General features: G+C 41.3%; 1 protein-coding gene across 1 annotated transcript in view; it reads left to right on the top strand.

Moving 5' to 3' along the window:
• The window catches only part of LOC132520324 (uncharacterized), a 33,231-nt gene that overhangs the window by 2,852 nt on the left and 18,872 nt on the right, over nt 1-11,507 (top strand). Inside the window, exons 3-4 of the mRNA XM_060149081.1 lie at nt 1,659-1,751; nt 11,219-11,449. Of these exons, the coding sequence (XP_060005064.1) occupies nt 1,659-1,751; nt 11,219-11,449 (324 nt within the window). The remainder of the gene's footprint in view (nt 1-1,658; nt 1,752-11,218; nt 11,450-11,507) is intronic.

The raw sequence follows: 11,507 nt of genomic DNA, 5'->3' as shown, positions 1-11,507 counted from the left end.
TTCCTGTTTGGCAAGGCCGCAAACGTGAAAATACCAAAGAATGTCAACTGATTGATTTCTCCATACCTCTGCGTTTTGTCTGACTCTGCTGCCCCAAATGTCAAGGAAAAGGGTAGAAGGGGTGAATAATTTATGATACCTCCGTACCTCAGAGTATTTCTTATCCTTCAAGGACAAGACTTCAAAAACATGAAATGAGCAAACAGTACAAACTACTTCTGTGGGTTTTTATTTAAAAGTATACACATATTTACTTGTGCGCTCAGAAATCTAGAAAGATGTACAAGAGACTATGGGTGGGTAGCTTTGGGGAGTGCAAATTAAACTTTTACTAATGTTCTCTCAAAAAATTTTTTTACGATACATGTGCATTTGTCTGCCACAGTTTGGCTTAGAATGAGAATTCCCCTCCCCCCGCCAACACACACACATACTTTTGTTGGCAGAACAGTTTGATAAACCAGGGGGCTGGGGAGGGGAGCATCAAGACAAGGATTTCCATCTTCCCTCCCTTCGGGGCTGCCTGAATAACAAAGATGAGTGAACTGTTTTCAGAGGTGAGGTTAATTTAACCTGGAAGTATGCCTTAGACTTACCCAGAAAACTCATTAAACTGCAGGTTGCTATGTTTCTAACTCAGCGAGTCTGGGGTGGGAACCTGGAATTTACATTCCTACCTTGTGCCCAGGTAGCGCTGATGCTGGCACTTTGAGAAACTCTGACTTGCAGGTGTTGTTCATGCCCAGTGAAGTATGCAAGTTGAGGGCAAGAGCTGGACCTACTTGACTCAAAAGAGGAGATAGAGAAAGCATCCCGAAAAGAAACTTGGAGTCAAGGGGACCCAATAAGGGACACACCTAAGGGAGAAGAGCTTTGGCTACTGGGGATTTCTGTTTTTGTTTTGTGGGATTGAAATCCTTCCCATCTCCCCATGAACTCCAATGCAATCTGCATTTCCCTCTAATGCTCCGTAGGGAGCATTTAGTCGTAAGGATGATGAAACACTGACACGTAGTTCAAGGCCAGAGTGAAACAAGGCAGAAGCTGATTCAACCACATCTTGGCTGTCCATAACTTATTTATTGAATTACACCCTTGGACTCAAAGGCATCTTCTGTCAGAGATACACAATCCACATTTTTTTATCATCCTCTTGAAAGTATACATATTTGTAATTTTGCTTGTTGTACTTACTAGCATTTCCCAGATAGCTGACTTGTGCTAGGCAATTGCATAAATGTGCAAATTCCAGCCACAGGGTCTTTGCCCAAGGCCAGAGTTTCTCTTTGGCTTCAAAATTCCAGGAAGTTGGAATCAGATTTCAGTTCGCTGGCCAACAAAGCAGCCCATGTACAGAGTGGCCCTGGGATCCTGAGTCCCTCCTCTTTTGAGATATGTAGACAAAGCCTGGGTCAGTGCCAGGGCTTGTGTCATGCAGGATTAGAGGACCCCTGGGGTTTATTCCTATGACCACCCTCACACCTGGGCAAGGGGGTCCCACACTTTAGAGGACCCTGTTCTGTTCCTCTCAGGCCATGTTTCCCCTGGGGGGGTGTTTTGCCAAGAAAATGCTTCCACCCAGAATTTTACCCCTCCTTCTAGAACAAGGTTAAGGAATATAAATATGTGATCTTGAACAGTATTTGTTTGCTTCTAAGGCAGCCTGTGCGGATGAATAAGCAGTTTACCGTGTGTCATTCTGGCATTCCTGGGGATGAAAATCGGTGTTTGGGGACCTCTGTGGTTAAGAGGTAAGCAAGAAGGTAGACCAGAAATTCGGTCTGGCGTTTACATCCTTTTCTCTTCCTCTCCTTCCTTTCTTAGGACTCACTCTTCCCCTTTCTCCTTTATCTCATCTCTTTCTTTCCCCAAATCATTTTTTTCTTCTGTAATCCCAAGGTGATTCCCCCCTTTACACCTTCCTCATGCTCAGGAAATAAGTAGTTTTTTAATTTCCTTCACATCACACATCACAAAGGGATTATCACCAGGACCTTTGTTGATGAAAAATATGTTTTTATATGAATTGTAGGAAAATGTCAGAACTAGGGAAAATATAAAAGAAGCAAAGTACAAAGAGAGAAGCTTTTTAAAATATTTATTTATTTATTATTTGTATTTTTGGCTGCGTTGGGTCTTCGTTGCTGCACGCCGGGCTTTCTCTAGTTGCAGTGAGCGAAGGCTACTCTTCGTTGCGGTGTGCGGGCTTCTCATTGTGGTGGCTTCTCTTGTTGTGGAGCACAGACTCTAGGCGCACGGGCTTTAGTAGCAGCACGCGGGCTCAGTAGTTGTGGCGCACGGGCTCTAGAGCGCAAGCTCAGTAGTTGCGGCGCACAGGCTTAGGTGCTCCGCAGCATGTGGGATCTTCCCAGACCAGGGATCGAACCCACGTCCCCTGCATTGGCAGGCGGATTCTTAACCACTGCGCCACCAGGGAAGTCCCAAGAGAGGCTTTTTTAAATGCTAAGAAATAAATGCACTAATAACTAGGAAGCAGGGACTTCCCTGGTGGTCCAGTGGTTAAGATTCCACGCTTCCAATGCAGGGGGTGCAGGTTCAATCCCTGGTAAGGGAACTAAGATCCCACATGCTGCACGGTGCAGCCAAAAAATAAAAACAAAATAACTAGGAAGCAAATTAAAAACAGTTAAAGGCAGTATTAGCTAGTCCTACCTGCATATATTTAATGCTAGTAAATTCCAAAAACTGGAAGCTATTACCAGTAAACACTGTGAGAAGATTATATCCCAGAATCACGAAGTATCTGAGGCATTTTTTGTTTTGTTTTTTGTTTTTTGCGGTACGCGGGCCTCTCACTGCTGTGGCCTCTCCCGTTGCGGAGCACAGGCTCCGGACGCGCAGGCTCAGCGGCCATGGCTCACGGGCCCAGCCGCTCCGCGGCATGTGGGATCTTCCCGGACCTGGGCACGAACCCGTGTCCCCTGCATCGGCAGGCGGACTCTCAGCCACTGCACCACCAGGGAAGCCCTCTGAGGCATTTTTGAAAGTTGGAGAGGGAAAATTATAAAAATTAATTTATATTGTTAGTAAACAGGAGTGAACAGCCTGGGATTAGAAATTTGCAAACTATAATTGAGAGTTAGCTGTATATTTAATAATCTTGGCTATAACCTGTCATACGGTCTCTGTTTAGCAGTTGCAGCCTGGGCTCAGGCCCACTCTGGCCCACTGTATCATCTTGGGTAATTCTCTCTAGAGCTCAACTGTGAATCAGAGGCACCTGGGTTGGGTACAGTGCTTGTCCACAGTGGCTGCACCTCAGAACCCCCTGGGAGATTTTTGAAAACAGTGTGCTTGGGCCCAATTATATTCACATCTTCAAATTGCATATATTTAAACAGTAAATGCACATTACATTGCTGTAAGATACGTAAGATACCAACAATGGTTTTCACTGGAAATAGGCTGCTTACCTTGGCACTTTCCATCCCATGAAGAAAATAAACTTATATTTGATTAAACAAGCATAACCAGGTTTCTGTTACATGAGGTCGAAACAATTTCTAACTGACGAGATAAGAAGCCACAAAAGGAGTTTTAGCAGGAAGCAGCTTGATTGTGTTCATGGGTGAGGTCAGGGTGCATCTGGGTGCCTGAGAAACCTCGAAGTGCTGAGCTGGAAGTGTCCTTTTGGACACAGATGTGAACCTCAGGGTCACCCCTAAGTGTAGGCTCTATATCAAACTCAACACACGTGCTATTCAGATTTGTAAGGAAAATGTAGTTACTCGTTCGCTTTAGGGGATATAATTGTCTTCACGATTCCCTACCACTCTGGGTAGGAAACTGGTGAGACTTAAGCATCAATGACATTTTCTCGGGTTCGTCTGGTTTAAACAGTCTCTTTAGAGCAGTGATCCTCAAACGTTAATATACCTTAGAATCAGCTGGAAGGCTTGTTAAAACTCAAATTGCTGGTCCCCAACCCCAGAAGTTTTTTCTTTAAAAAAAAAAAGCACTTTATTAATATATAGTTTATATGCTATAAAAAATTCACCCACTGTAAGTATACACTTAAGCGATATTTTTAGTACATTTATGTAATTGGCAACCATTACCAAAATGCAGTTTTAGAACATTTCCATCAGCATAGGAGATTTCGTCATCTGGTTTTTGCTTAAGCCATTCTCCCACTCTGAGCCCTAGTCAACCACTGATCTACGTTTTTCTCTCTAAATTTGCTTTATCTGGACATTTCTTATAAATGGAATCATACAGCATGTAGTGTATGATTTTGCACCTGGCTTCTTAGCGTAATGTTTTAGAGCTTAATCTATGTTGTAGCATATTTTGGTAGCTTGCTCCTTATGTCTAAAAGAGTACTCCATTGCCGAATATACCATAACTTGTTTTTCCAGTCACAGGTTGGTGGACATTTGTGTTGTTGAATTGTGTCCCCTCCAAAATTCATATGTTGAAGTCCTAACCACCTCGAAATGTGACCTTGTTTGGAAATAGGATTTTGGAACTGAAATTAGTTAATATGAAATCATACTGGAGTAGGGTAGACCCCTTATGCAATATGATTAGTATCCTTATAAAAAGGAAATTTGGACACAGATAGGCAGACAAGGAGAACACCATGTGAAGATGAAGGCAGAGATCAGGGTGATGGTTCTAGAAGCCAAGGAAAGCCAAACATTGCCAGCAAACCCCAAGAAGCTGGGGGAAAGGCATGGGACAAATTCTCTCTCACAGCCTCAGAAGGAACCAACCTTGCTGACACCTTGATCTCAGACTTCTAGTCTCCAGAACTGAGACAATTCAATTACTGTTATGTAAGCCACTTTGTTACAGAAGCTCTAGCAGACTAATGCAAGATGATTTCCAGGTTTTGAATATTATGAATAATGCTGCCAAGAACATTGGTATACACATCTGTGTGGACATACAGTTTCATTTCTCTTTAGTTTGCTTTTTAACTTTTGTCCAATTGTTTTAAAACCTGCCAAACAATATTTCAGTGGTTACATTATTTTATATTCCCATCAGCAAGACAGAGGTTCCACTTTCTCCACATCCTTGCCAACACTTGCTATTGTTTATCTTTTTTTATTATATCCATTCCAGTGAGTATGTAGTGGTATTTTATTGTACTTTTATTTTGCATTTCCCTAACGACTAATGATGTTGAGCATCTTTTCATGTGCTTATTAGCTATTTATATATCTTCTTTGATGAAATGTCTATGCCAGTCTATTCCCATTTTTGGCCTTATCACACTGGCTGGAACCTCCAGTGCAATGTTGACCAGAAGTGGTGAGAGTTGAGATATTTGGGTTGTTCTCAATAGTTAGGGGAAGCATTCAGTCTCTTACCATTAAGTGTGATATTTGCTGTAGGTTTTTCATAGATGCCCTTTATCCAGGTTGAGGAAATTCCCATCTATGCCTATTTTGTTTACATGAAGGATGTTAGCTTTTGTCAAATGATGTTTCTGCATCTATTAAGATGATCATGTGGTTTTTGTCCTTTGTTCTATTTATCTAGTGTACTACATTGATAGAGTTTCAGGTGTTTAATCAACCGTGCATTCCTGTAATAAATCCCATTTGAACGGAGTATATAATCCTTTGTATGTGTTGTGAATTTGATTTGTTAATATCTGTAATGTTATTTTCTTGTGATTCTTTATTTGATATCAGGATAATACTGGTGTCATTGAATGAATTGAGAAGCCATCCATACTCAGGCTTTTCTTTGTGAGAAGATTGTTCATCACTAATTCAGTTTCTTATTAGAATTCATTTTAGATTTTCTATTTCTTCTTGATTCAGTTTTGGTAATGTATGTCTTCTAAAGAATTTGTCCACTTCATCTAAATTGTGTAATTCGTTGATATAGAGTTGGTCATAATATTTTCTTATAAATTTTAAATTTCTATAGGGGTGGTAGTAGTGTCCCTGCCGTCATTACTGATTTTGCCTATTTCTTTGTTGCTCTTATTTTCTTGCTCAGTCTTAACTAAACAGTCGTCAGTTCTGTTAACGTTTTTCAAAGAACCAACTTTTGTTTCTGTTTTTGTATTTTGGCCACACCGTATGGCTTGTGGGATCTTAGTTCCCCAGCCAGGGATCAAACTCTGGTGGAGTCCTAACCACTGGACCTCCAGGGAATTCCCCTCAAAGAACCAACTTTTGGTTTCACTGATTTTCTTTATTGTTCTTCTGTTTTCTATTTCACTGATTTCCAACCTAATCTTTATTATGTCTTTCCTTCTGCTTGCCTTGGGTTTATTTTGCTTTTCTTTTGTCTAGTTTCTTAAGGTGGAAGCATTGTTTATTGATTTGAAATCTTTCTTCTTTTCTAGTGTGGGTATTTAAAACTATAAATTTCCCCCTAAGCATTGCATTAGCTACACCCATACATGATACGTCACATTTTCATTTTCATATAATTTGAAATATTCTCTAATTGCTCTCATGATTTCTTTTTTCACTCATGCATTAAAGTATAGTGCTTAACTTCCAAATATTAGGATTCCCCAAATTTCCTTCCATTGTGTTTTTTGTTGTTGTTGTTTTGGGTTTTCTTGGCCATGCCACACGGCATGTGGGATCTTAGTTCCCTGACCAGGGATCTAACCCACACCCCCTGCAGTGCAAGCACTGGAAGGGCAGAGTCTTAACCACTGGACCGCCAGGGAAGTCCCATGTTGTTGATTTCTAATTTAATTCCACGGTGAGTTAAAAGAATAGACTCTGTATGATTTCACTCCTTTTAAATATAGTGAGATTCGTTTTATGGCCTAGCACTTGATCTATTCTGGAGAATGTTCCACCTACTCTTGAAATGAATGTGATTATGCAGTTGTTTGGTGAAATAGTCTACATATATCATTAGGTTGTGTAGGTTGATAGTGTTTTTTAAGTCCTCCCTACCTTTGCTGATTTTCTGTCTGCTTTTTCTATAACTAATTGAGAGTGGGATATTGAAATCTCCAACTACTATTATTGTGTTGTCTACATTTCCTTTTTTTAATGACTGAAGTATAGTTGACTTACAATGTTGTGTTTCTGGTGTACAGCAAAGTGATTCAGATTCTTTTCCATTATAGTTTATTACAAGATATTAAATACAGTTCTCCGTGCTGTACAGTAGGACCTCGTTGTTTACCTGTTTTATATATAGTAGTTTGTATGTGCTAATTCCAAAGTCCTAACTTATCCCTGCCCCCCCAACCCTGGCCCTTTCCCCTGTGGCAAAACCATAAGTTTGTTTTCTATGACTGTGAATCTGTTTCTGTTTTATAAATAAGTTCATTTGTATCAATTTTTAGATTCCACATATAAGTGATTCATATGATATTTGTCTTTCTGTGTCTGACTTCACTTAGTATGATAATATCTAGGTCCATCCATGTTGTTGCAAGTGGCATTATTTCAATTTATTATGGCTGAGTAGTATTCCATTATGTATATATACATACCACCTCTTCTTTACCATTCATCTGTCAGTGGGCATTTAGGTTGCTTCCATGTCTTGGCTCTTGTAAATAGTACTGCTATGTACATTGGGATGCATGTATCTTTTTCGAATTAGAGTTTTCTCTGGATATATGCCCAGGAGTGGGATTGCTGGACCATATGGTAACTCTACTTTTAGGTTTTTAAGGAACTTCCATGCCAGTTCTCCATAGTGGCTGTATCAATTTACATTCCCACCAACAGTGTAGGAGGGTTCCCTTTTCTCCACACCCTCTCCACATTTATTATTTGTGTCTACATTTCCATTTAATTTTCTCCATTTTCTTTCATGTTTTTGAGGTTCTGGTAGTAGATGCATATATATTTATAATTGTTATACCTTCCTGATATAGTGACTCTTTTATCATTTTGGAACATCTCTGTCTTTAGTAATATTTCTTTGTCTTAACATCTATTTTAGCTGATATCCGTATAGCTACTCCAACTCTCTTATGGTTACTGTTTTCATGGCATATCTTTTTCCATCTTTTTACTTTCAACCTATTTATGTCTCTGAATCTAAGGTGTTCTCTTGCAGACAGTACATAGTTGACTCTTACCCTTTTTGTCCAATATGAATATCCCTGCTCTTTGATTGGATTGTAGACCATTCAAATTTAATGTAATTAATAATATGTTTGGATTTACTTTTGCCGTTTTGCTGTTTGTTTCCTATACGTCTCTTATGTTCTTTGTTTCTCTGTTCCTCTTTTACTGCCTTCTTTTGTGTTAAAAAATTTTTTTAGAATATCATTTAAATTCCTCTGTTAATTTTCTTACTATTTAAAAATTTATTTTATTAGGTGCTCTATAGTTTGCAACATCTTAACTTACCAAAATCCAGTTGTGATTAATACTAATTTAATTCTGGTAAAATATAGAAACTTGGCTCCAGTATACCTCCATTCTCTCCTCTCACCTTTATATTATTACAGTTATATGTATTACATTTATATGTAGTATAAACCCAACAATAAAGTGTTATGATTATTGCTTTACACAATCTTATGTCTTTTAAAGAAATCAGGAGAAGAAATAAGGAAAATATATTTATAGAGTCTTTTATATTAACCCACATATTTACCATTTCCAGTGCTTTTCATTTCTTCCCATGTGTTCAAATTGCAATCTGATGTCACTTCCTTTCAGTCTGAAGGACTTTCTGTAATATGTCTTGAAAGGCAAGGCTGTCATCACTTCCATTAACAATGCCTCTGGATGTAAGCATCACCCACTACACCCGATCAATTGAGACCCCTTTAATCACAGCACCATAACTGCCAGTCCTCACGGCCTGGCCAGCCCTGGCAGAACCTCCACACCCAACTGGGCTGGAGGAGATGGAAGCAGTACTGGCAAGCATGCCTCGGATATCCACTATTCGTATCCGAAGTTCAGCAGTTTTCAGACATAAACACTTCTCAGATTGTCGTATGTCTTTGGTCAATTTCCAGGGCACTTAAATGTTGTTCTTGTCAATTTTTTTTAGCTTTACGGTTGCTATCTGGGGAGAGGATTTGCTAACCATTTCACTTGGCCATAGCCAGACGTCTGCTTCCTCCCCATGTTTCTGATTCATTAGACCTGAGGTGTAGCTGGAGAATTTGAATTTTAATGAGTTCTCAGGTTATACTAATGCTGATGCTGCTGGCCCAGGGACCACGCTTTGAAACCCACTGCTTTAGGTTAAATCAATCTCTTTCAGATGTGAAAACAACTTTCTCAGATATGAATTCATTATGAGCACACATAAAATTTTATTTTAAACTTGCTGCAGGGGAACAAGGCATCCAATAAAACCAGTTCATTTATTTCCTTTCGGTGGAAACTTTTGGTAGAAGTAAAGGTTACTAGATAATTTTGTTAACATTAGCTTCAAGACAGGCCTGTCGGGTGAAACGCTCTCTGTTCACACCAGCCTGATGGTCAACAATTCGGGTGATTCATAACAAGACACGCCAGTAAGTCTAGCAGCCCACGGGAGCTCTTGATCTCATCAGAGTCTACAAGAAAATTGCTCAATTATTTTATCATGAATGCTAGACACTTTCCACAGGAGGTTGTTGATTTTACCAGGCCCCTCTGTTCTTCTCCAGACGGCCCTCCTCAGATGGTGGAAGTGGACAGTTTTCTCTCTCATGTGTAAATGCCGAGTTTCCTCCCTTTCCTGCTGTTGCACCCCAGGATGGACTCTGGGCATCTAGTTGGCAGAAGTCAGGCAGCAATAGAGGAGGGCACTGCCTATCCACGTGTTGTCATCAGGATCCCCGTTGGTTTCTGCTGCACAGCAGCTGGTCCATTCTGCTTCTGGACCGGTGACAGCTATGGCGTGACCCGTCCTACCACTATCATCTGTGGTTCTGACCACTGCCATCTTGTCGCCAAATCTCCACTTCTTTTGCATTGCCCCCAGTCTTCTGCTGGTCCCCAGTCAACTCGGCCTTTTCGTATCCCAACAAGGGGGCCCACAGGAACGTCAGGTGCTAGGCACAGGCCACATTTTACTGCTCCAACTTTTCTATCCTGACAGCTCCCTCTACACCCCACTGCCCTGCCCTGGCACCATGTTGAAATGTATCCACATGGACCCTCTCTTAAAACTTTGTTCCTCCTCCACCCACCGTTGTATGAATGCCACTGGCATTCCTAAAGTTGTCAAGATCTTCCATTTCATCTGGGTGTTTCTACCTCAGCCCTCAGCACTCACAGGGAGAGAGGAAGTGAGGACCCAAGTGGCACACGCCACTTGCTTGCTCTACAGCTCCCTCCTTTTCCCTCCCTTCCCGTAATGTTGAAGGAAGAGTGTTTTACTTTCTCCACCTCAGAGGATCTCAAACTTTCGCTGCATCAGAACCCCTTGGAGGGCTTATTAAAGCACAGATGATTCAACCCCATCCCCAGAGTTTCTAATTCAGCAGGTCTGAGATGGGGCCTGAGAATGTGCATTTCTAACACGTTCCCAGGAGATGCTGCTGCTGCTGGTGCTAACCACACTTTAAGAACCACTGGTCTACCTTCTACCCTGATTTCTTGCTACCCCTGATCTCAAGTAAAATCCTATTGTCTTTTCGCAAAACTTGATACTTGGTTTGTTAATGGATGCTAAAGGGACTTAGAAAATCCTTTCTTCTCAACAAAAGATTTTCAAACTATTATCTTCTAAGGTGGGGATGACTATAATTTATTGTCCAGACAGGGATACCTTTGATGCTTAAATGGGTTAATAATAATAATAATGCCAGGACCACAAGAGTAGTCCGGACTGCCGTAGGCAGACCAGGATGCCTGTTCACCCCATGCTACGGCCTCAAGAAAATCATCTTTGGAACTCAAAGCAATTACTTCCTTGTTCTAGGAGTAAACAAGCTCTCCTTCCCTGGGACAAAGAGGTTGGTGGCTCAAAGTTGAAGATGGAAGGGCTTCCCTGGTGGCCCAGTGGTTGAGAGTCCGCCTGCAGATGCAGGGGACACGGGTTTGTGCCCCGGTCCGGGAAGATCCCACATGCCATGGAGCAACTAAGCCTGTGAGCCATGGCCGCTGAGCCTGCGCGTCCGGAACCTGTGCTCCACAACGGGGGAGGCCGCAACAGTGAGAGGCCCGCGTACCGCAAAAAAAAAACCAAAAAACAAACAAACAAACAAAAAAACTTGGAGATGGAAGACTGCCAGGGAATGTGATTTAAGAGGGAAACAAAACATAGTGGTTTAATATTTTCAAAACATATCCCCATGTAAGTCCTCTACATACGAACCAAGTTGCAAACTTTCAAAGAGGCGAACGTGCGTTCCATCAACGTCAGGTGTGAGTAGAATTGCAGCCCTCCGTCTCCTGTTGCTGACGACCCTTCAGCTCTACCATCTCCCACCTCCTCTCCCTCCTCCAGTCAGTAACTCTTCTTGCCTGTTCACTCGATGCCAGCCCCTGGATGCCAGCTGTTGTAGTGTACTACTGTACTTTTCAAGGTACTGTACTGTAAGATTAAAAATGTTTTCGTGTGTGTGTGTGTGTGTGTTTATGTAT

This window comes from Lagenorhynchus albirostris, chromosome 5, assembly GCF_949774975.1.
Source record: "Lagenorhynchus albirostris chromosome 5, mLagAlb1.1, whole genome shotgun sequence".
NCBI lineage: Eukaryota > Metazoa > Chordata > Mammalia > Artiodactyla > Delphinidae > Lagenorhynchus > Lagenorhynchus albirostris.
This window is presented reverse-complemented; position numbering and strand designations above follow the sequence as displayed.